At 45.0% G+C, this 25505-nt stretch overlaps 1 protein-coding gene across 1 annotated transcript in view; it reads right to left on the bottom strand.

The window, feature by feature from the left end:
• Positions 1-2895: 2895 nt before the first annotated feature.
• Positions 2896-25505, bottom strand: part of LOC120830349 (transmembrane protein 132C) — a 95767-nt gene continuing 73157 nt past the window's right edge. The window contains exons 5-9 of the mRNA XM_040194921.2: positions 17690-17833; positions 12837-13045; positions 8345-8618; positions 6545-6736; positions 2896-4428 (exon numbers count right to left, since the gene is read on the bottom strand). Of these exons, the coding sequence (XP_040050855.2) occupies positions 3259-4428; positions 6545-6736; positions 8345-8618; positions 12837-13045; positions 17690-17833 (1989 nt within the window). The 3' untranslated portion in view covers positions 2896-3258. The remainder of the gene's footprint in view (positions 4429-6544; positions 6737-8344; positions 8619-12836; positions 13046-17689; positions 17834-25505) is intronic.

The following is a 25505-nucleotide window of genomic DNA, read 5'->3' as shown; positions in this document are numbered from 1 at the left end:
AATGACATTACAGTTGTTTTTCATTAATTCTGTTGATTTAGATCTTAATCTGCCACTGACGGCCCTAAAGCATCGAGCGACAAACCAGCCAACGACAAACATACCGTAGGGTTTTTAATCTTTTTGTGCCCTTTGTTGAGAGAACTAAAGAAAGCTACAAAATGAGTATCAACCTTTTCTTGAAAAGTTCTAATCAAGCTTTTGGTCGGGTGTGAGGTGAGGAGACCAGGCAGTGATTGAAGAGCATTTACAAGGTAAGTGAGACAAGTTTCTGTGTACTTGTGTGTGTGTGTGTGTGGTGGTCTTCCCCCTGTGGTGCACCGGTCAGGTGGGAGATGGTGTGTTTACATAAACACAGATTGGGCACCGGGGTGTTGTTTGCGTACGCTGTTGTCTTTGGTTCCCTACGGCTCCGTCTGTGAAAAACATCGGTCAGACAGGAAGGTCGAGATGACCTCGCCGTTCCTCTGTCACTGCTTGTCTGCGCGCGTTTAGTCGCTGCGAAAAATACTACCAAGCGATTGCAAAAAAAAAAAAAATAATAATATTCACAGCAAGCAACATGAATCAAGCCGCGAATAATCATTTGGAAATTGCAAATAGAGACCTGGCACATTAGGACCACGGGGAGCACTGCGAACCATTAGTGTGAGTTTGTTGGTCTCACATCATCAATTTAATTAAAAATCCATTTAAGACGGAGGCCCGGGGAAGGCTTTTCTTCTCCTCTCAAGGAAGTCAAGACATCAAGGCCAGCTCAGATGAGTCGGAGTCACCAGGCTCGGAGAACGGAGGCGAGCGAAAAATTGTTACGCCGCCTTGTGCCGCATCTCAGCAGGTTGTGAACACAAAGTCTTCAGCCGGAGCCCCGGAGGTTGGAGGCGGTCGGTCTTTAATGGGCTGCGCTGCTCTTCTCCCACCTGAAGACGCCGAAGCCACCGACGACGGTCAAGGACAGAGAGTCGCAGTTTTTTTTTGTTGTTTTTTGGTTTTTTTTTTTTTAATTACACGGGGCCCTCCATCAATCATGGCCCTTGTGGCTGACAGTTAAATCCCTCCTAGACCTGCACCGGCTCGCCCTTCACAGTCCACCAGGCTGAGCAACGCGGACTCGCTTCAGTCCCCTGCAGTCCCCCGCAGGGCCGCAGGAGCATCACGCAGCAAAAACAGACAACAGGACAGCAGAAACGTCTGTGTGTGTGTGTCTGTGTGTGTTTCACCTCAACTAAACTCAGTATATGAAATGGTATCACCATTTATTATATTAGTTTGCTAAACAGGAAGCTCACTTAGCAAACAGTTGTGTAAAAGGTAACAAATGTGTCGATCCTCAAGAGGATCGGTAGTCAACACACTTGAATTACGCATTTGGCTTGCAGTTTATGTCAAATGGTTCTCTGAGAATTCTTTTGCTCTTCGGTGTTTATACAGTTTGAATGAAACATGTTGCAGAGAATGAATTAGTGAGCTTTGGAAGTGTAGCAGAGCAGAGCCATGCAAGCTGTTCCTCCTTGTTTCCAGTCTTCGTGCTCATCTCAGCTAGAGGGAATTTCCTGCTCCACATTTAACTCAAATAGAAGAGGAAGGTTCACATCTTTAACAAAAAGAAAATGGTAAAAATGAGCACATTTCCCGTTACTCCCCCAGCTATTTACTTACCTTTCATTGCTTGTTTTAAATAAATAGGTTTCATGTCGTGGGAAGTCAGTTGTGCGGCATGCGGTGGATCGATAGCAGCTTCACGGAAGAAGAAAAGAGAATAGTTCGACCGGCTGCTTAAACAAATTAAATAAAAGTAGAAAAGCCACTGAACTTTCTTAACAGGTGTCTGGAGGCGCTGCATGCAGTGCTGACATAACTCACCTAATCTAAACGACATCCCATAATTACACTCAAGGTAGTGCTGGCATTTCCATGACTATCTCACCTCGCTTCTCTCAGGCAGACCGCTGATTAACAATCCGACCCAAACCGCAGCAACAGTTAACATAATGTGAACATTTCCCTGCTTGATGGAAAATAATAACAAAAAAAATGCAATCAGCCAACAGCAGTGTGCCGATAATAACATTCACTGAGCAAAATGCAATTTTTCAGTCGACTGCCCTTGTTTAGGAGTTTTTTTGGGGGAAATGATTATTATTTGACCAATTATCTAAATACTTGAATATCCATTTCCTACATTGCATGTAATTATCCCTCTTCCTCTCACCACTGTACCTGAGAGATGGAGAGCACATTTCATCCCAGTTTGTCCTTCAGCGAGCTACAGGACTGAGGTTAACGGGACCTTAATTGGTATTTTACTCAACGGCCACTTTGCTTTAAACTTGGGGGGGGAGTGGGGCACCGGTCCACACACATTTAGTCTCTGGCTGTCGTGTTAGGGTACCGACTGAGCATGAATGGGTGCTGCCTTCCTCCACCGACCAGCATTATAGAGGTATAGAGGAGCAGATTGTTTTGTGGCTTGTGGGTAAATTCTACTTATAAAGCTCTGCGGATGCAAAGAATGAAGGTGTAATTGGCTGCTCTTCCTCAACAACATTCCTCAGCTGACCTTAGGGCTCGAGAGTTGATAAGGCCTAATGATGCTGCGGTCAATAAAAGCTGATACACGCTTTTGACATCGTTGTGTATTTCTTAAATGTTATGAAAAATACAATATACAGAGCAACAATACAATGCTGTGGAGACTGTTCTATATATATAAATTGTATATATATATATTTTGTTTTCTGCCACGTTAAGGAAGATGATCAAGAACCAGAGAGCAATGCCTTTTTTTTTTTCTTCTTTACCATCGACATGCAGACATTTCCGGTTGCTTGCTTTGGTCTCTCCAGAACTCTTCCACACACTATCCATCTGGCGTGAGAAATTAATATCCAAATGTTACAAAACTTCCAAAACCATTTAATGTGCACTCACATTCTTAACATCTATCTAGACATGTTACTGGTTGTTTTAAAATCTACATGTTTAATTATTACATAGTCCTGGGATTATTCTAATCTAAACCCTGTAATAATCAAATGAAGATAAAAAGGTAATCATTTGATAAACAAACGAAGAAAAAAAAGAACCACCTGACTTACTAATTCATTGTCATTTTCTTCATTAGTGATTATCAGTCACTTGTGGAACAATCTTCTAATATTAAACGACCCTTTGGCAGTTTGCGGGTCCGGTTCCTGTTCAGACCCACTTTCCTCTGAAAGGCATAAGGGTGAGTTCGTTACAAGTGCACACTGTACATTATGCCACCTCATTTAAAGCGCTCTCATTTAACCTTTCCATGTAATTGCGCAATTCCTTTGAGTCTCCAAGCACGGCGTCTTGGCAAACCCACTTGATGTCCTGGCCGCGGTTCCCGGTCAGCGTGTTAACGGCGGCGTAGCTGCTGTCCGAGGGGATGGTGGTGAACGTGGTGAACTTGACTCGCTTCCTCTTGGTGGTGGGCGATTCTCCTTTGCCGTCCTTGGCGACGCACCCGGTGTCGGCGCCGCGGTGCACTTGGCCCTGCACGTTCTTCTGGGCCGAGCTGCCGTTCAGCAAGTGGCTGCCCTCCTCCAGGCCGCCGCTCGAGTCCATCATGGAGGTCTGCTCCTCCTGCTGGGGCGACAGGCTGACCTGGCTCTCCAGCAGCTCGGCCTCGTTCCCCAGCCACACCCAATCGTGGGCGTGGTTCATGTTCTCCTGGCCCTCGATCGAGAGCTCCTTGTGCCGGTACTTCAGCGTGTATGAAATGCAGTTGATGAGAAAGACCAGGATGGCGAGGCAAAAGACCCCCAGCAGGGCGTACATCCCGATCTCCAGGTCCGTGAGCCCGCGAGCGGTCTGAATGAGGTCGTCGTCCATGTTGCGGCCGCGGGGAAGGTCCACTTGCGCAGGGAAGTCGGCGAAGTCAATCGGCATTTTCTGCCCACCGTCATCCGAAAGTTTACCCCCATTGGGTCTGCGCATTATTGCGCTTCTGGCGGTGGTGGCTCTCCTCAACACCCCGTCCTCCATTTCGGAGACGGAGCTGCCGTAGTAGTGAGCGTCGGGGCCGGTTCGGTCCTGGGACGGCGAGAGCCGGCCTCTGTTCTCGAGGTCGTCTCCATCGGGGCCGTAGTCGCTGCTCCCTCCCCTTGAGGTGTCACCGTGCCCGAACCTCACCCGGACGTTGCAGTTCCCCGCCGCCAGGATGCTGCGGCGCTTGAACTTCTGGCAGACCTCGCAAACTGTCATTTCGACCCTGACGAGCAGGCCTTGGCCCTCCGCTTCCGTCACGATGACAGGCCACTTCCACGAGGGGTTCTGCTGCACCGTCACTATCTCCTCATCTAGGGAGGTGGCCGTCAGGACAAAGAAGTCGGCATCGTACAGGTCTAGAGGAGCCACGGAGCCGTCGCTGAACTGCAGCCAGGCGCTGATCAAGGCTTCCTGTGAGACAAAACAACGACGTGCAAAGAGAGAGAAAACAGTCAGCGGCACAGACGACGCGTGGTGCCTGGACTATTATGTGAGATACACTAGAACACATCAGATTCCTTTCAATGCAGTGCTGCTGCGTGTTGCCCATTGACTTCTACTGTACCGCTTGCATGTAGTCCTCCTTATACTTGCTATAAACATGGAGTGTTTTACATTGTAAGACCAACGCAAGCTCACCAATCTGCACGGTTCCGATATCTCAGTGGCTATTCTCTCTGAACTACAGTGGGGGGGTGCAGATTAACGATAGGCAGAGATCAAACAGTAACATTAAACGGGTGAGGATTTGCCACGCTCAGGCCCTCTGCTGCTGCAATTTCACAATTTGCCTTTTAATGTTGGCAAAGGACAAATCCCCTAAGGCGCAAAAGTAGATCCCCACGGTGGTCTGTCAACGCTCCCTAATTACGGACACCGGGGGACTTACAGTGCAGCGCTGCCTGCTTATCTTCACAGTTTGCGCCTGGAGATAAGGGAGATAAATGGCCTTCCCATCCTTCGTTGCTCGGAGGACGAGGAAGGGAAGGGGAGTGTAAAAGAGCAGGCCAGGGTACTTGTGAGAGGGCTTGAAGGGCAGATCAAAGAGGCCACAATAAGAGCCGCCGGGGAAAATGAGAGAGGGGAGCGAAATATGAAAGTTTTGGCCGCGAGTCGCATTTTGGTACAGAAGCTGTGGTGTAACTTTTGCATGGTCTGAGATTAATCTCCCGTTTCTATTAGCTGCTCAAGGGAACACATTCTGTCACACCCTGGCTTTCAGGCCTTGAGTTAAGAGGGTTAGGGACAGTGTAGAATAGACAAATAGACACTTGTTAACGAGAACATGCACTCTCGCAGCTTTCCTTGATTGTAAAATTGCTCGTTCAAGGACCGTGGTACTGTGAAATGGAACAAGGAAGTAAGGCTTTTGTTTTGAAAAGCACAGTGACCAAGGCTGTGGGATGCACATTTGTAGGGCTTCTGTAGATATAGAGTCAATAACATGAATGCTGGGAGATAATAACTACTCGTGTAAAACCAATTGATCTTTTTTAATCGGACCTGGCTGGATTGTGTTTGCAAATAATTAATAGTTCAGTTTTAAATTAGGCTTTGTAATCAACCAAGGTGGCTAAGAGCGACAAGCAAAAGATCAATTCACCGTTACTTTGTTTCAAACTTCACACCAGGTCTCTTAATTAATTTGATTATCGATTATTTTCTCCCAAATTAATCAACTCCAAAAAAATTGGAAAAATGCAGTGATGAGGTGATGATATATTAGGCCAAAATACCAAAACCTAGAGATTCAGTTTACTATCAGGTACAACAAAGAAAATAAGTTTGCTTCATTAACGTGAGGATCTTATTAAGGCCGAGGTCTTCAACAGGGGGTCCGCGACCCCCAAGGGGTCTGCGAAGGTATTGCAGGGGGGTCGCGAAATTTTCGATTGATAAGACAATTTATTTAAACCATTTTTTTCCCCACAAATGTAAATGTCTTCAGAATCAGAATCAGAATTTTATTTATGGTCTTTAAATACACATTAACATGAATCCAACATAATTGCTCAAAATCTCAAAAAGATTTTCCGCCTTTGTTTGCGTGAGAAGCGTTTGGTGTGATTTGATTTTGCACGATTCCCTCTCACTGCTCACTTGGCCGTGATGTGCAAATCAACATTCCTCCCACTGTCCCGTGCGATCTGCCTGCCAATCACTCCAGGTGCTGTTCTCCACTAAAGCCCCGCTTCCCACCGCTCTCTGCGCGGCTGTCGCGTCACTCGCCGGTTTGTCAGCGTGCCAGTTTGACTCTTCTGTCGTTTGGTTTGTTTGTCCGCCCGCCTGCTTTGCAAAGCCGCATCCTCCGCCTGGCCCCCTTCCCTGCCAGAGAACTTACCCGCCGTGTCCGTTTCGTAGAGCCGACCAGCTCCGAATTCACTTTGTCGAGCTTTTTGCCCCCTCACCATAACCAGCCTCCCTCTGGCCCTCTTGCTAATAAAGAGACTTGTTTTTCACCCACCGAGCCCGTTCCGGTTTCTGCATTTGGGTTCAGCCTCGCTATCAGTGACCCCGGAATTCTGACCTGTTTGGGGCTCTGCAGGATCTCCTGTGTGGTTGTGGTGGCCAGGATGGCTCTGTTGCTTCCCGCACTGAGCTGAAGGCTCAGAGAAAGGCCCGTCACCAGCTGGACCCCCAGCTCTGTGATGGTCACTTTGTCATCCACCACAGTGATGGTCTTCTCTGCCAAGATGGAGTCCGACAGAGGAGACAACACCTGGGGAGGTAGAAGAGAAGAAGCAGGGAATGTTTGACTGTGACATTAAAAACAACTCAAAAGGAAAACATGAATGATTTGATTTTATTCCGTTCCCTCAAATACGTGATTGCAAATGACCTGCGACGTTCTGGTAGGATCCATTACAGCTTTACAACTACAATATTGAATCAACCTATTGTATGCCGCGTGGTAATTTCCTGCTCTAAACACCGAGGTCTGAGGCGATCTTTCCCAGGAGAAATCAGCAGCGACAGCAACTGTAGCTGCACATGAAGAAAGAGCACTTAGAGAAACTTCATCAACAGAAACTCAAAGCTGAAATAAGTCAACACTGGACGCGTTGCTTGACTGACAGGAGATTCCTGGCAAGTGGAATGCAAAAACATCCCACCAATAAGCACCTGGCAGAGAAGATGTCCCAGACATGAAAAAAGCAGATTACCACGAGTTACATGTGATTTAAGAATCTGTCTTTCCAAGTGTTTCATCTCACATAACAAGCCTGCAAACCCATGCACACAACATGTGAAACCTACTTTGAACAAATATTATCTCTTTACTCCGGCTCTGTAGATCAAACAACAACAACAACTGGACTTGGCTGCCATCCAACCACCACGCCTCCTGCAGGTAAGAATCCATTCGCTTTGATTAATACTGGTAATTTGGAGGAAAGGCTCCCATTAACCTCCGTCCAGAGACAGGAAGAATTTACGATGGATGCCGCGTGTGCTACGCGCGCCTCCTTTGTGAACACAAATATGGCGTGACTTTAGAAGTCTTGGTTTGAGCGTTGATATATTTTTTTCTACGCCGATGTCTGATAGACAGATGAGTCCTGGATTCCGGGGAGCAAAGCCCACTCGCGGAGATGCCACGAGGAGGCCGATAATCATCCGGTTGGCCCGATGAGCGTGACAACCCGGAAGGGCCGGAGGAGCCGCTCGCTGCGGAGAGCCGGCAGGAGCCTGACAGGCTGCGACACCCCAGCAAAAGGAGGTCCTGGTCGGCGACGCTGGCAGCGAACGATTGTCCCTGGAATGTCCGGCATTATATTCCAACGTGCGTTTGTGCTCACAGAACACAAATACACCCTCATCATTTATATGTGCAGTACGGAGGAGTTTTACAGTCCTAACATCATAACTGTACCAAATTTGCATTATAAGAATAATTCCAGCATGGCATTCTATAATCACCAAGTAAGACCTTTGCCAAACTCATTGAGAGCCTACAGTGGCCTCTGCATTGCCTTTTATATCATCAGATTTAGGGAGGGACAAATCTGTGGAAGGAGGACAAGTGGCTTCACCTTCTTTGCGACAGGATGTGATTTTGGGAAGCACTGGCGCAAGTAGAGCATTACAATAGCTAGCGCTCCCTCTAGCATTAACATGCCACAGACGTGAGGCCAAGGTTAACCTGATCTTCTTATTAAGGCCTAAACTATTTAAAACACTCTGCTAGTCAGGTTTAATTCAATTCTAATTGTCATCGTGTTGCACATCATTTCCATTATTATCATGTTATACTCACCAAAGTGTGCTTGGAAAAACTACGGCAAGTACGCTAGGTATGAAACTATAAAGCTAAAACATGGCCCACCTGGATTGTCGTCATCCCCGTGTCCAGTCCCACCAGTATCCTCCGGTCCAGCAGCTTTGCAATCTTCGGGTCCTCTACTTTCAGGAAGTCCCACACCAGCTCCGTGATGTCCAGCTGCCAATCAGTGCCCAGCATGAAGCTGGTTTGGCCTCGGGGGTCAGCTGACTCGGCTACAAAATGCGTTAGGACCCTGACCATGGCATGTTGGTACTGAAGAGTGCAGCTTCGCCCTCTTCTGTCTTCATCATCCTCATCCTCGCTGTCCCGTGTGGACCTTAGAAAATAGAATAGAAAAACAACAAATGGATGTGCAACTTTTTTAGCAATGTTGTTTGTTGACCCCACGTTTGCATGGACTGAAACTTCAGTAATTATTGGATGGATTGCCATGATATTTGGGACATCAGACATTTATAAATCAAAATGACATTCATCCTGACTTTTCATCCAGATGTCAGGTCAAAATATTGATTTGTCTTACAACTGCATAACAAATCACATCCTCATCTGGCTCAGCTGGACTTTGTTTTGAACATCCAGTCTGCTAATATGTCAAACATGGAAAGATTCAACCTGCAACACATTCGTATGAACGCATTATTTTTTTGAGCATATTAGTATTTAGAGCAACTTGCAGAGACTCTTACTCCATATAACCGACTCACCTCCAATCAAAAGGTATATCACATTAAATAAGTTGCACTTTTACAAAGGTGCAATCTAAAGTAGTTGTAGCACATGTGTATAGTGTATTTGGTAAATAAATACTAGAGAAAACCAAGCGAAGGTGAAGTAACGATCGGTCCTGGTTGATGATTTTTCTCCTTCTTTCTAACTATTGTGTAAAAGCACCTGGTCCGGGTTGTGAATGTGCTCACGCCTCCTTATGCATTGCTTAATTACTCATTACTTAATCGTTGCTCACCAGAAAATTTGCTTTGAGTGCGACAATCTGGGTTTAGATGGTTAGAATTCAGCTGTAATATCATTACAAATTTGGAAATCGCTGTTTTTTTTTGTTTGATCAAAACAGATGAAGACCAATGAGATATTGAGAGAACAACAGTTGATCTGAGAGAATTCATTGTATTGTAATTAGTTGGGACACTTTCAAACTGGATATTTGCTTGTTCAACTAGACATAAACTGCCTTCAGACGCACCCACCTTCTGTCACGCACACAAACGCACAAGGTCCATCGAGATAAAGTGGAGGAGAAAATAACTTAATACCTTAAACAGTTTTCCTCGCGATTATCCGCTCTGCTTGTCTTTTTTTTGTTTCAATCCCCTGAGAAATCTGACTGCTGGGGGAATAAAGATGTTAGCTGCACGCTCCAGAGAAAAGCCAGTGAGATTTGGAGTTAAGAGCTTAAAATCCATTTCACATGCAACTGAACGACGGCTATTCACAGAGGAAATGATTGTACTTTGGATATGTGGGATCACCAAGTTAAAACCTTTGGATTAAGTGTTCAACAAGAACACGTCAAAACATCCCGTAGATGTATTTTGGACACACTAATGTTAAGTGACTTACAGTTTTGCCTGTTGTGTTCAAAAACAGTAACAAATCAAAAACCCTGGTTATTTCTAAAAAGTGTCACATCTTATTTACATATAATGTCAAATATTCATGGATGAATGGGCAATAAACTAAATTATAAGAAAGAGTTCAACACTGAAATAGATAATCTGCTAATTGGATGTTGGCAGTGTGGTTTGATGGGATTACATTTAACAGTGACCAAACAACACACATTCATTTATCTCTGTCGTTGTACTGACAATTCCCCTTTATGAATAAGGGTCAAATTCACTGTGATTTTTAGAAGACTTCAGTAAGTGGAAATGAATGGTCAGTCTGAGGCCTTCAGTCTTATTAACAAAGTAGGATGCATGTCTGTGGATCTGTTTGTGGTATCTGATGTTAGTCCTCTGCATAGCATGAACATGTCTCCCAACAGTGTTTTTAATAAATGTCCTCTTTGTCCCTGTTTTAGAAACGCCTGTAACACTAGATTAACACAGCGGATCCGTTGTGTCTAAGCAGCTTTGACACATTTAATGCACATTCGTGGTGGCAAACTCCGCCGCCAATGATTTTGATGTCACGTCCCACACAGAAGTGGAATACTGTGTTAAATATTCAGGGGTTATTTGAGTCTTCCTGGTCTATGATAGTTTTAGTTGTATTAATGTACGGAGTTTCTGGGTGAGTCAAGTAACAAAGGCCCGCCTTCAAATCCACATGCAAACTATAATAACCACCTTCCACATGACATGTAGCACCAACTCAGATTCCTACTCAATATCCCCAATTATGATTCCTGAGTTTGTAACATTCATTTTAGATTGCATTTTTATCTTGTATAATTTCTCTTCTCCTTTAAGAGATTCCTGTTCACGACTGACTATCCAGTCATTTGCATATTATTTGCAGAGCAGAAAAACCTCTGGCAATGATTTTAGTCACTATCTTCCAATTATTCCAAAGGCAGTAATTGAAAGTTTCTCACCGCTGATTGCTTAAATTAAATCCTTTTGAATCATATTGTGTTTTGAGCGTAAACGGAAATTGTTATTTGACATTCACGGACGATGAGTTGACAAATGGCACTGAATCAACGTTTAAACAATGAATTTATAAGAGGGTTTATACACGCACACACACACACACACACACACACACACACACACACACACACACACACAGGTATTAGTCAGATGTCATGGTTTCAGGAGTAAACAAGCAGATAGTCTCTGGTATAAATCTTATATGCCAGTGCCTGGCAGCCATCTCAACATCTAATCTAAGGTCAATCTAATAAAAGGAAAAACTCACACTCGGTGCTGAGAACACCAAGCAAACTGTCTTTCTGCCTCATTTACTTTCAAGCTTAGTTGGGACTTCAGAGGAGATGCTGCATATTCATTTGTGCGTCATGCTTATTTTTGTTGTGCCCCGTGGATTGTCTGTTCCATTTCTTTTGGCATGTCTGGTATTCCTGCAACGTGTCAAAGGTCGCTGTAGCTCCGCTTTATTGTTTTGTTTTTTATTATTGAAATGTTGCAGTCCAGGTTTGTTTTACAGTAGAAAGAGAGCACTCTGAACACAGTTCATGCCAACACAGTTAAAACAAGGTCCCGGCAAGTTCTTTTTAGCACACACATTAAAAACAAGAGGCAAAAGGAATCCCAGCATACACATCTTGAAAGATGCGTAGAAGCAGTGGTGCATATCTGAGTGCTACGCCTCCACTTGGGTTTGCTGTCTGCAAAGGCTTATCTTGTCCCTGTTTTGACAGGGCTTAGGGACAGAAGAGGTGAGCCATACAGCGAGTGCCTGTCAAAACTTGTGTTGACGAGTACATTTAGCTACTATGCAGAGTCTCTATTCGCTCCCTCGCGCGCTGGCTCGGCTGAAAAGAAAAAGTTCCAGCCGTTGCTATTGTCCCTCCCGAGGCCTCGTTCCTGCCTACGGACGCTGGAGCAGTGCTACTTTGCAAGGTCACGCCTGCTTCCCCCCCCCCGATAAACAAAGATGGAGAGGAACAAAGCTCTCTGCTGCCCATCAGCAGTGATGCCCGCATCACCAATGACAACACAACTCAGCTGTCGACGCTGATAAAGGCCTACCAGCCCGCAGCATAAGGGGGGGGAAAAAAGTGAAAAAACATCCTCCACAAGCCCCCTGGAATCAGTCGAATGCTGCATCCTCTGTCACTCAAAATAAGAGGGAAGCAGGTACAATTAAAGCAGCCACACCGGTGCGTGGGATGGCTCCAAGGCCGGGACCGACCACAACACCTTTCAGGAGGTAATTACTGCGGGGAGGCTGATAGCGGCTGCATCAATTGATGGATTTCAACTGTTGCAGAGAAGCACTGCACAGCGGTGTTTGGCAGAGGTGCTGCTGGTGATGAGGTTTGCCGAGCGAGAGGCCCGACCTCAAGGCAACTCTAATAATGTTCTGTTCTGCCGACGACTAAGAGGCAAAAGGTCAGGCCACCTCAAGCCTGTTAAGTAAGTCGTAATGACAAGCTGTATTGCGCAGGTCAGCCATTTTGTTATCAGCCAACGACTGAAGTCAGGGAGGAGACGAGTCACAAGTCTCATCATCATCTTATGCTGCCTTGATTGGAATCTAATGAATCACGTGGATTGAAGGCTGCCTCGACACTCTTTAGGAGGCTCGTGCAGGACTAAGTGCTCCGATTGGGAACGTTTCTGTGATGCCAACAAGACCGTTCAGCAGCGCCATTAGTAGGTAATAAAAGAAAAGAAAGGTATAAATCCCACTTGGATCCATTAACATAAAATGTTTTGCCTTTCCTTTGATGCCGTCTAAGACTAAGTCAAATTGTAGTGCGTGTTAGGCAATATAATCTCATCCTGAATAATCTAGTACATACAATACGATTTCATCACTGTTGCAGATTGGATAAGAGATGCATTGCTCTCTAAGTGACAGAAGCATGCAGAAACTGTACCTCTGACTGGGGGTCAGGATGGGGACCCTCCACCCTCTGATTTGGCTCAGCTCCGTGTCCGATACCTCGATCTGGAGCGGCAGCCGAGGGATCCACACGTTGAGCTCCAGCTGAGCACTCAGGTGTCCGTAGGTGAAGTTCACCGTCATCTTCACCTTGCCCTTCATCTCCTTGCCATTCACAAACACATAGTCGCACCGGTCCGACACCTGCGTGAGAGGAGAGGGAAGGATTGTGGAGTTGAGTTCTTCTGACAGTTGGAGCAGATGACTACACGGGGAATTACACAGTGCAATATGCAGCAAAGGGCGCACTGTAGCGCGGACCCTCTGAGTTGATTATAAGGTTTACACTCCTCACTGATGCGGCATTCCTCCAACTACTTTGAACAAGATGAAAGGTCTTGTGCACCAGGGTGGGGGCAGCTCGGGCATCTTTGAACCTTGGGAAAAACAGGTCGTGGTCGGCTTTTGTTAATATATTTCCGCCTGCAGCTAAAAGAGGAACAAACAGATGGAAACTAGTAAGACGAGAGCACTTGATAGAATAAACAAACTCCATCTGTTTCAGAAATCGCCTTGAACGGGCCAAATTTGTTGCTACAGAAAGACAAAACGCCCTTGTTACGTTGTGCCCCCCCCCCCTATCTCCCCTCCCAAAGCGTCCTGCATTACTTGCACGAGCATTTGAATAATGTCCAGAATCCTCTCTCAAACACACAAAGGCCCACGAGGATCTCAAGACACATATTCACAGAATACAGATACTTTTGTGGGCACTTTATTCATCCCATTGGTCCCATCATATAGGGAGCTACCACGGCTGGGACCTGAAGGAAATAGTTGGTTTAGGGAAATATTTTTGCTTTCTGTTTTCTCAAGTTATTTCTCCACAGGGAGATAAAACCTTACGCAGCCATTAATCATGAAGCCGCGGCTGTTTGTGTGAGTTTCCTCCACGTCACCTTTATAGGGACGCCAGCACAATACTTCCCGTGGTTGGGTTACTGTACATGAAAGCAGATAGTCTAGCATAAAGCCGGTTTATGAAAACACTCCTGCTGATTCCCTTCAATGTAAATAAATGAAGATGATGCAAGTTTTTCAATTATTTGGATGGTAAAAACTCTTTCCTCTCCAATAAGCATACTGCTATGAACTTTATTATTTGATTTAGGAATTTAATCATTCTCCAAATTGTTTAATACAAAAAACCCACATATGTTCCTTTGGAAAGAATGATATTATATGTATATATAATTGGAAAACGATTCATCAGTCTCCACGGACTTTGCACTGTGTCCAGGTGCCTGTCACTTAAAATTTAAAGCAATTTAATTTAAATAAATAATTGCAAGCCCACAACTACATTTTTAGAATCGGTCAGACCTAAGAATTAAGTATTCAAGCATCAGATGGAAGAAGAGTAAAAAAAAGTTATCCTCACACTCAGGATGCCTAGTTTGGGGCTGAAAAAATGTATTTCGTTACGTTATCCAGCAGCCTTTTGACAGTATCCAACTGGTGTTGTAATGGAATGCTGTGGAAACATCAAACTATATGCAGTATCTCTGAAGTTTTGTTGTTTCCACAGACTGAATCTGAGGGCCAGTGTTGCTACAGGACAGCTTTTCATTTCCTGCCTTTCAACCAGCCCACGTAGTGTTAGTTATGTAGCATTCCAACATCTGTGACCTTTATGGCATGGGATATTTGGGAGGATATGGGTTTTTCGCAGCGTTCAAGTCAAAGATGTAACTAAAAGTGCCTCCGTGGCTGCTGGGAGGATATGATTAACTATGTCTAGTGCCTGCCAACAAATTAAATGCACCTTTCAAATAACCAGTAAAAAATGTTAAGGTTATCACAGGATAATAATTCCTAATACCTAAAGGACATTGTCGGGGGAGAATTTGTTGAGCTGCATATTGTGAGTGTCTCATTTCTATAAGAAATATAATTTCTGTTTACCTTTCTGTTTTTTATTAACCATTTTATCATGGTACAAAAAGATTTCCCACCCAACAGCAAGCTCACAAAAGTAGTGCACTAAAGACAATAATCCCTAGAAACCCCAGTGAGAGAAGCTGAAAAGCACGCTGCATGGGCATCCTTTAAGGCTGCAGCCAACCATCAGAGGACTTGTGCTGAGGACCGAAGGATCAGTGGACGGCTGCGCTGTTATAACAGCCAATAAGTAGCACAGAGCACACAGTCGTAGTACTATACTCGTGCACTAATGCAGCGCGGCACTGCAAAGCAACGGGGACTGACAGAGTCGCTTAATGAGGCTTTGAAACATTTCTGCAAGCGCGGCTGCAGTCAATCACGGATCAGATCAGGCTGCGTCGCAGCTTCCAGTGTGAGAGTGCGTTTGATCTGATTAAGATGTCAGAGGAGTCGCTGCTCCTTATCAGGCCTCATTGTTCGTCTCTCTGTGTCTCGCTCTGTCTCTCTCCCTGGACTCAGTCGGCTGATACTGAAGTGCCCTTAACAGCCCGTTTTCGTCTCCAGCTTCTCAAGTTGGGGCTCTGCAAGCTCAGAATCAGCTCAGAATCTGCACAGCAGACAACACCTGACTGGGCTGAATGTCAGTCTCAATGACTACATCTGTTACAGTTGAATCAATGGATAATCAATTAAAAGGATGGAAAATATGTGAAATATGGGACCCGTCCATATTTTTCTTGCCATATTCAGAAAAAGCTGAAAGAAGTCATTTTGCCCTTATTTGTTTTAGGAAAATAATGTGTAATGATTGTGGGAATTACTAGCATAGATGTTTGCTCATGAATGTCTCATGACAGCAAATGAATCTCCTGCTGGCATTTCACAACAATCCAAGCAGACACACGTATGGCAAACATGGCAGCTTTCATCCAGCCATACTGACAAATCTGCACCTTGCTCCAAATCAATATCTTAACACGGATCCCCCCCCCCCGAATTAATCAGCGGCGTCTTGAACCCCTCCTGTGCCGCGGCGGGCCGAGGGCGGCACCGTCTCTTGCGAATTACAAACTCTCCGTCATCCTGATTCACAAAGTATCATGAACGTCCAGGAGGATCCAGCGCCACATTAATCAGACGCATCAGGCAGCTAACGGGAGAATACTTGCAGAGGACATTAAGGCCGTCTCTGGATCTGGCCCAGGAAATTAACAACTCGGCAGACGGATGCAATCCATGACAGATATGAGCGATGGGAGCAGGGAGCATGAAGGTGGGGTGAGTCCGGGGTCTGGTTTGTACACACAGTTGGCTTGACAGAAGTAATTAAGCTGCTCCTCCGGAGAGAAACTACGACGGGGAGGTGTGTACGTATTCCGAGAGCCCCGCTCTGTGGAAGCCTCGGTTATAAGAGCACGAGGAAGAAGAGTTCATGGTCGACAAGCAGACAGAAGATTTGCTCTGGAAATTCACTAACACACAACAAATAACGTAACCGTGGAACGTGTTTGTGCGGTTTTAATAATCTATGTGTGTGTGTGTGTGTGTGAGACCAATTGAAGTACTTTTTTATGCAAAAGCAAACAAAGGAGCCATTGATAATAGCTGATCTTAGTAGTAGTATAATGTCATGTCCTAACTGTATAGTATTCATTGAAAAGTGGAACACCATTGTGTTGTCCCACTGAAACCACACAAACCCACAACCAGGCAACACGCATCGGCCCTGAAGTGAACTGACATAACTACAAATCCAGAAAGCACCAACATGCACAAATTCATTGCAATTCTAAGGGGAGTCGAAGCATCGTGTGTAGTTCACAGTGAGAGTGAACTAACTCCCAGGTTCAAAATGAGAACAAATGCTTCATGTTTGTGTACGTGTTCGCAGGCTGTGATTAGAACTTCCATGCGTGAGACCCGGTGAGAGAACGAATGCTCCGACCAGGAGATGCCAGACGCAGAGCTCAAAAAAACCTCCCTGACAACAATTTCATTTCCCCCCCTGGAACTCACTCAGCCGTCCCTCACTCACGCTACAGAAATGATGGAGTGGAACTAAAATACCCTCCTCTGTTTTACTTTATGATTTTGATTCACTGTTGTCCTCGTGTTTGATTCTCTGCATCGTGTCCATTGTAATTTCGACAGAAGCAGCCCTGCGTGGCCGCGGCGGCGGGGCTGTTTCCACATGCCGAGCAACATCTCAGCCACTTGTAATTGGAGACCGGACACAGACAGATTTGATTCACTTCTCCGTTTTGGTTTGTGTCTTTCTACACGTTATTAAGAAGTCATTGGAATTCTGTTGGAGAGCAACGTCCTTTTTTTGGGGGGGGAGATCAAATGCACTGATAGCGCGGCTCAGCGCTGTGAGGGACTATTTCGCTCTGTTGTGCCTCGTGGCTCAGGTTTGAAAGTTGCTCTAAAAATAAAAAAGACAAAAAAAAACAGTTGAGTAACCCGTAAACAGTCGCTGTATATCAAACACAAACTTTCAAGTTGTTTGTTTATGCTTTCTGGAGGATTTATACAGACCTGCTAAACATAGAAAATCTTGTTATCTGCTGCATTTTTTAGGATTCAGTAAAAATGCAGCGTCTGTCAAACAATCCCTGCGTTGTGTCATTAAATACTCGATGTTGCCGTAAACTGTTTCCACAAACCGCGTTCGCAGGTGTTTCACGACGTTACGTTGTACGTACGTTTCAGAACCGAAGAAATATTTCTTATTGTTAAAATAATAAGGTAAATAAACTTATGTATCAAGCATAAGAATGCCACAACCAGGAAGCTTGCTTTCTCCTGCGCGTTGATATTTATATTATTTCTCAGGGTTCCTGTTTTGCTCAAATTTTGTTTATTTCTAAAAAGTTTATTTCTCCAGCACTTCGTCTTACTGACCTTCACCACATCTTCGTCTGTGGTGCGACACTTGACTGCTTCGGACACATCTGTGACAGATGTGTCCACCCCGATGGTCACCACTTTCACAGGGACGGCCACCGTCTTGCCAGTCAGCACGGCGGTGTTCAGAATCTCTGAATCCTACGGACAGAAAAATAGGCCCAGAGATCAACACAGAAAAACAACAAAAAGAAGTAATTCTCACACGGCTCACTGTGAACCTTTGATCTCTTGGAAATCATTTCTTTACCGCTTTAAAAGTTCAAAACGCGCAGCGTTTTTTGTATTTTCGAGTAGCTACCTTTTGGGTTTCTGAGCTGTCGCTGAAAATTGAAACAAACCAAAACTGTCTCTGGGTTCTATTGCCACTGTGATTGCAATTGTCAAGATGAATACAAAATAATGTCCCTCACTGCCGTGCTCTTTAGTTGATTTAATTGATTAAAAGTAATTAGCATAACATTGTGCTTGGCTGGTCACAAAGATTACTGATCGTGAGAACATTTCGATTTTACTTGATTATCAGCAGGAGGCAAATGAAACGCTTTAAGAATTTAATTCCACCCGAGGAAATTATTCACGCTCGATTACATCCAAAATGCTCAGTCGCCGGCAGTGAGGCAGTGACAGGACGCCGCGGCTCGCTTCCGTTGCAGCTTTCCTTCACGGTGTCACGGATCCACAGAAATTTAAAGGCGCTCTCTGCAATAACTGCGTTTGTCGCCATGACTTTCCTGATTGCCATGGAGACGTCTCAAACGCGGCCTGGTTCGGAATACGTGGTGAATGTTATTCCTACCTCGGGTCACACACACCTGACCTCTATTCTCACAGTGAAAACAGTTGGCCTGAAGCCTTCATGTCCCAGACCACAGGGGGGGCGGACAGACAGGAGAGGACACACCGTGGAATCAGGCTCATAAATGAATGATGAGCGTTAAATTATATTGATGGGGGCTTTTCTGACAGCAATGCAAAGTGCAGGGAACACATAAAACACAAGTGACACTGGGAAACATATGGGAATAGAATGCAAGAACAATACTGCTCTAAAAAGTAAAGTTGAGATTTAAGGGTTTAAAGTGTTGAAGCTTGCTGGAAAACTGCGTATAGGAGATGATTTTGCAAACTGTTCTTTCAGCTTTGTTGTCCATTAGATCCCCTTATTCAAACATCTTAACCACAACAGACTGCATTAATACACTGTGCTCCTACGTAAATAATCATAATAATCTTCATATTTTTTATAAATCCTTTGCTATTCAGTCCTGTGTAAATGATTATTTGCTGGCCGATCCGCAATAAGAGTGACAGATGCTGGAATTTAACCCGCGGGCCGTATTAGAGGTACCTCAGTGGTGTGGACGGCCTTGGTTCTTTAAGTTTGATGGCACGGCTTCATCACTGGGAACATACTGTAAGTCTTAACCCTTCATTACAAAAGCCGTCTTTCACACAGGACCATTGTCTACAGAAGATAATTGTCACCAATTTGTATGAGTTTGGGGGTAAAGTCACATTGGATTGGAGAAATGGCTCTTTGGTTAGACAGATTGATAATGAGCCCGGGTCGCTCAGTAAATAGCTGCCTTGGGGGTCAAGTGGGGAAATGAAATGACTTTCTTAAGCTGATTGTGCAGCGTGGCAAAGAGATGTTTTCATGCTGCTACTGAAATGGTCTCAAACAAAAGCTCAGGTCTGATTTCTTTCTTTCAAAGCTTTGACTTTCCAGAAGGTAATTCCGTGCTTTTCTGTTGAAGAAGAATCATTATTCTTTTAAAAAAATTAAATCTTACTCAGGAGTGATGCCTGTTGAATGAAATGTCTCATTTGTAATATCGATAAATCTGGCAAATGCAGACAGGACCAAACCACAGGGCTCGACTTCCAGTCAGCACATTGTTACCAGGGAAGATAACACGACTTAACTGTGTTTGCAAACACTCTCCCTTGTGTTTGTGAGCGAGAAAAGAGGGATTAGGTTTGGTTGAAAGGAGCCTGGTCGTTTGTAAGCATCAATTACTGAGACCAGTCAGCTTTGGAGTGGAATGACTATTAGTTGAGCCGAGAGATAGCTATGAATCTCAAAAGAAGCACTTCATCTTTAAAATGGCTTTTCATTACAATTTTATAGACTATGACAGTGTTATATAGCAACTCCCCCCCCCCTTCTGACTTTTATTCAATTCCCGTTAAAATCAAGTGTTGCTATAAATGACTTCTGTGTCTGCTGGGATTCCTCAATGATGCACGATGGGGTAAATGTCTGGACCTGGTGGCAGGAGGCTGGTGTTGTATTACAGCAGCAGGACGGGCAGAGCTCGGCTCTCACACAGCGAGACAGCGATGGTCAAACACTCAGATAGGAGACGTGCAGTCGAGTATAAAAAAAGACATTCGCACAGCTGATTTTATAATATGGGTTAATACGAGTTACTTGCATTAGACGATAGATATCAAAATGGGGAAAATCTACAAAATACCTCTCAAACCTATTTATGCAGCTCCTTTATTTTTATGTTGCCCCTTTTTAATGAAATTAACGTGTATAAATGTGTATTTCTCAAGCGTGTGCCTCCAGAAGGAAGGTGGGATTAAATTACCTGGTCTTTTTTTTGTCCAGTATACATTTATTCCAAGAGCAAAAAGGATTAAAAAGTAATCCATTTCAACGTCAGGTATTCAGTATTCAGATGAGGTTCAGCATGAAGTTGAACATTCAAACGGCCATAATGTTGTCATGTCTTTAGTTTCCAAATTATCAAACTATAACAGTCAACACAAAGTTAGTTTTGGGACACCCAAGATTTCTAGGTGCTTTTTTGTCTGAGTCATCTGTGTCGTAGCTCCTATGGCCTCACGCTGGTGTTTTCAGTTTATTCCTTGTGGTTGGGTCTGATGGATAAAAATGGGTCTTAATTGAATGATTTAATTATTCCTGCTGCCTCCTCATCCTTTCCTGCACCTGAGCCCTAACCTGTATCGGATGCGAGGGTGAAAAGAAGAGTTGGGCTGTCATTTACTTATGTCCCCTCACTCTGATTCCTCATTGACAACACATACAGTAACAGTTGTTCTTACGAGCCAATCTATCCCCTTAAGATTGTATTGTATAATCTGTGGGGCGAACTGCCCTTCTGCCTTATCAAGGATCTCTCTCTCTCTGTTAGCATTCAGCACGCCGCTGTGGCTGGTAATGTGTTCTGGGCCGTAATTTCTGCTTGTGTGTCTCGGTTGGATCTAAAAATAAGTGAGATTTATGGTGTCAGCCTGAGTGACACGGGTAGCATGAGAAGTAGCAAAGCTGGTGCCCGTCCTGCTTTGCCATTGGCCTCTGCTTCTAACCCGCGCTAACACATCCGCGCGCTGGCCTCGCCGCCCATGAACAGGCCAGGCACAGCGTAGAGTCGGAGACCTGCATTATTCATGGCATGTTGTGGCTCACCAGATGAACCCAAAATCCAAAGTCGTAAAATCCCCAACTATACCCAATGCGTCTAATTTGATGCTTCTCCCCCCGCATTCAGTTTGTGATCTGTGTGATCCTTCATGTGATTTATTGAGCATTGAAAGGAAGTGTGCCACTCGTCAACTACTCTAAATTACATTTTCACAGATAAACACTTCCATCCCTTGGCAACAAGGCAAGCGTACACGCAGGGAAACTAAACTGGGAGTAGGGGCATAGAGAAGGATATCCTGTAGACACTGAACGCCAGTCAGACAATGTCCTGCAGCTATTAAGCAGAATAAAAGAAGCATGTCCTTTCATCGGCTCCTCTCTCCACATTGTGCAATGCTCAACGTGCCACTTCCTCCCTTCCTTCCTTTCCAGTGGGCGTTTAATTGGCTAGAAACGAGAAACATGGAGGAGAGTGGGAATAAAGGCCTTGGTAGCACCATGCAGAGCGATACATCACTGCATGACAGCGCATTGAAGTGGTGGGATGGTTGTGAAGCCAACACGCTGCCTTTTAATGAGGGTCTCTCTCTTGCGCCCTTCTTCTTCCTTCAGACTCTTTGTTCTTCCAACAATGAGCCACTTCCTCTCCTTCTCCCCCGATTTTACTCTCCTCTTCTTCCCGGCTCACTGATGAAGGCGGCTGCATTACGCGGCGCGCAAAGAGCCCATATGCAACGTGACTGGCAGGGCACGGTCTCGGGCACGTGCCCGTCAGCGATGTGATGGGCTCGTTACTGCCGGCTGGCGCTGGCAGGGAGAAGAATAACTCGATTGGTGCTTTGATAGTGGATTTGCTCCTCAAAGTGTCAGTTTGTGAGGAGGGGTAATGGAGATTATGGAGGGATCATTGGGTCCGGATAAATGGCCGCCTCGGCATGGGGCAGCTTCTGTAGGTCCCTAATTCTGAGGGAAGCCGAATATTGTTCATTTGCACAAAGACTCCACTTTGGTAACGATTTTTCACAGATTTTGTATGTATGTATGTATGTATGTATCAAGTCTCCAGAAAACAACAACTGAATGTTCCAAAAGCTCAATGTTTAAGTTTAAGGGGACTCATGTCTCCCACAGCATCCTTGTTGCTTCCCACATTCTCAGACGACTCTTAAGGAACAAACCTCTTTCTTCAACAACTTAACTTAGTGTAAGTCTATCCGACTGAAATAAAATAATAAAGCCTTCAGGCTTGTGAAAGTCTGATCCCTTTTGATGACCAGGCCACTGTGATAATGAAACAGAACGGTAGGAAAGAGGACACATAAAGACAAAGTAGTCTGCACTGAAAAAGAGCATCTTAGTGGTGTAATGATTTATGTTGTGTTGTTGCCCTGACCCACTTCAAAAGAACCGCTGAGGTTCGAGGAAATCCCTTCGCTTCATGGTTCAGCCTTCTCAGATTTGCGAGAAGATTCACTCAGCGGTTCACGGTATTGATGTTTCAGTCACACAGAAATGCTCTTAACTGTAAATTATTCATGAGTGCACATGATTTACGGATACACTTCGGTTGTGAGCAACTGTCACAATGACAACACGCCTGCAGGACGAATCCCCCCCCCACCCAAAATAATAATTGTACTTTCCTACAACGCAACGAGTCCGCCCAAGAATCCTCCTCGGATATATTTTCAAAAGAAACCCAGCAGGGACCGGACACATCCCCTGGAGGTCCGTGGCCATGAATTGCTCCTCGCGTTGAGAAAAAGGAGCTGGTGAATAAAACAGGAGTGGACGTGGAAGTACAATATTGTACGTTTATGACAAATCCCTTGCAATTACTGTACCTGCAATACATTTAGAATCAGAAGAGCGGCGCGGGTGTCCGTGGATAATTTCAGCGAATATCAGACTCTGCGCCAGCTGTGGGGACTCAGGGGACGGAACTGCTTTGACTGAAGCCTGCCTGGGCGCCATGGCGTTTCAGTGGCGCCCACGGAGGCCGCGCCCGGAGGGAACAGCCCGCGCCAGTCTGATCCATTACAGCCCAATATCTATCACATTGAGCCGATCGATGAAGAGTTCTTCACCAGCTGCCAAACCATGCCTGGGAGAGACGACCTCACGATCTCTGTTCAGACTTCTTCACCCGGCTCTGATCGAGATCCATACTGGCAGCTTAGCTTGGCTTAGCTTGGCTTAGCTGCCCTCTGGACACGGACCTCTTTCAGGAGGCACAAAAGGTCAGCCGCACTGTAGAGTCCATTACTGCAGAGAAACCCGACACGCATTCCTCCCAAACCTCAACGGGCAAAGATTAAAGTGAGAACGACAAGAACTTGGGCACAGGAGAGGGGTGGGGGGGTGGGGGGGTGTTATCAATTATGGAGAGATGTGAGCTATGGACGTGTGCTGACCCTATCACCGCGGGATCGATCCGTCAGTCTGGATCCCGCCCTTCACTTCGGTGCTGCATTTTCTGTCTTGCCTTACAAACTATTTTTCCCTGTGTTGCGGCCACAGAACGGCCTTCAGTGACGGATAGAGGTTCACGGCATTCGATTTGAAAGGTGAGAACACAAGGGCTTCAGCGTAAACGTCTTCACCTTTTCAGTTAGCAAAGCTAAATCCACTTCCACACAAATGCGCGAATCCCTCAATGCATTGTGGGTCGTCGTCTGAGAAGATCAATGCCACAGCAAACCAAAAGATCTGACCTCACTGCTTCCAAACGCAGATGGAAGCAGTGATGGTTAGCTTTCTTAAAACGAACTGACTGTTCTGTTCCAACTATAATGAGCTTTGCAGAAATATATTCTGCAGCATGCAGGGACTGATCATCTAAAGCTCCAATCACATAGCGTATAGGGAGGCTGTGCGGATGCAAAAAAGGGTGTTTCAAAAAGTAACAAACCAATCCCACTCACTGTCAATTACGAAAGCAGTTCGAGATATATTGTCTTCCTGAGTGACATTGGAGGAATTATATTAAACCTCATTATATGTATTCCTTCATATGAAAGTGCCTCCCAGTGTGCAGAAGTGGGATGAAAAGCTACTGAAGTTCACCTTTTCTATTTCTCGCTTGTCACCATACATGCATTTACATCAAAAATCACTGCCACTCATGCTGAGTACCTTTTACACCCTGCGATGACAAAGGTTAAGGAACATGGAAAATGTCAAAGGCATAAAAAGCCAAGCAGCTCGATCGTGTTCTGGAATAAGTGAATATTTTAAACAAAGTTGTCCTTATTAGCACTATTTGGATGACGTCATATGTGCATATTGTAATACGCGTAGATGAAATCCAGCATTCTGATTGAGAGTCACAGGGTGTACTTTAATAAGCCATAATGTGCTGTACCTGTTTACATTGACCTGAGTGTCCCATATGTGCATTGTGCACTCAAAATAACAGATTTTGCGCGACCAGTTGTCATTTAATTTTTCAGCTCGTTTGATGATCGCCGCAAATGACCAGTTTTGGGCAATGCAAGCTTTTGCCACCAATTTAGGACACCTTTTATTTAAAATCTTTTCGCTCCGCTACGAGTCGGGCCTAACAAGCCCCTTGAACTGTAACATTGTTGACGATAAAGTACAGCCTGTCGTACCTTATTACTTAATTATGGCAGCCTCAGAAAGAAGATGCTAATGGGTTGCTCGCTTTGGGATCCATCCATCAGCCCCTTATTGTGACCACATGATTCATGTCATGGGGAAGAAAAGCTATGTTTTATCCTGCAACAGAGACCTCAGCACAAGTGAAACTGAAGTTATTAGATGATGGAAATGAAGTACTTTCAAGCAGTGCGTATGCTCTTTGTTAACAAGAGCTTATATGGCGTTACATACGTCCATTATTTCTGCTAGATTAGCTGGCTCATAAGTGCTTGTGTCTGATTGCGTAACTATGTCTTTGACAAATGGCCCCCAAAATCTCACTTATGTGGCATAGAAGATGTGCATTGCAACAGAGAGAATGGAATCGAAAGGAGCGAAATGAAACATTCATTGGGAGCATCGTGATAAATGACTTTATCATGGGAGAGCAGAAGTGGCCAGAGAAGGCCGGAGTGATGATGTATTGTTTAACGATACATTGGAGCAGAACGTGAATACAAACGGCTGCTTTCATTTCTCCTCATCACCGTGGCCCCTCGGATGCTCGTGTGAGTGAGCACAGTTTGGTGTCTCGGCTGGAACAGGAAGACTGATGAGTCCAGATATGATGTATGCCCTGTCCTCCTGCTCCCTCTCCATCACCGGGCATCCGCAGCAGGGGTAATGATGATGAGGGCAGCCTGGACAGGAGCATATTACTTCACGATGGTAAAAGATAATGGGCCAGCCTCCTACTGTGATGAGGAATATGCTCAGGTATCCAATTCCTGCCGTTGAGATCCATCT

This window comes from Gasterosteus aculeatus, chromosome 13, assembly GCF_964276395.1.
Source record: "Gasterosteus aculeatus chromosome 13, fGasAcu3.hap1.1, whole genome shotgun sequence".
NCBI lineage: Eukaryota > Metazoa > Chordata > Actinopteri > Perciformes > Gasterosteidae > Gasterosteus > Gasterosteus aculeatus.
This window is presented reverse-complemented; position numbering and strand designations above follow the sequence as displayed.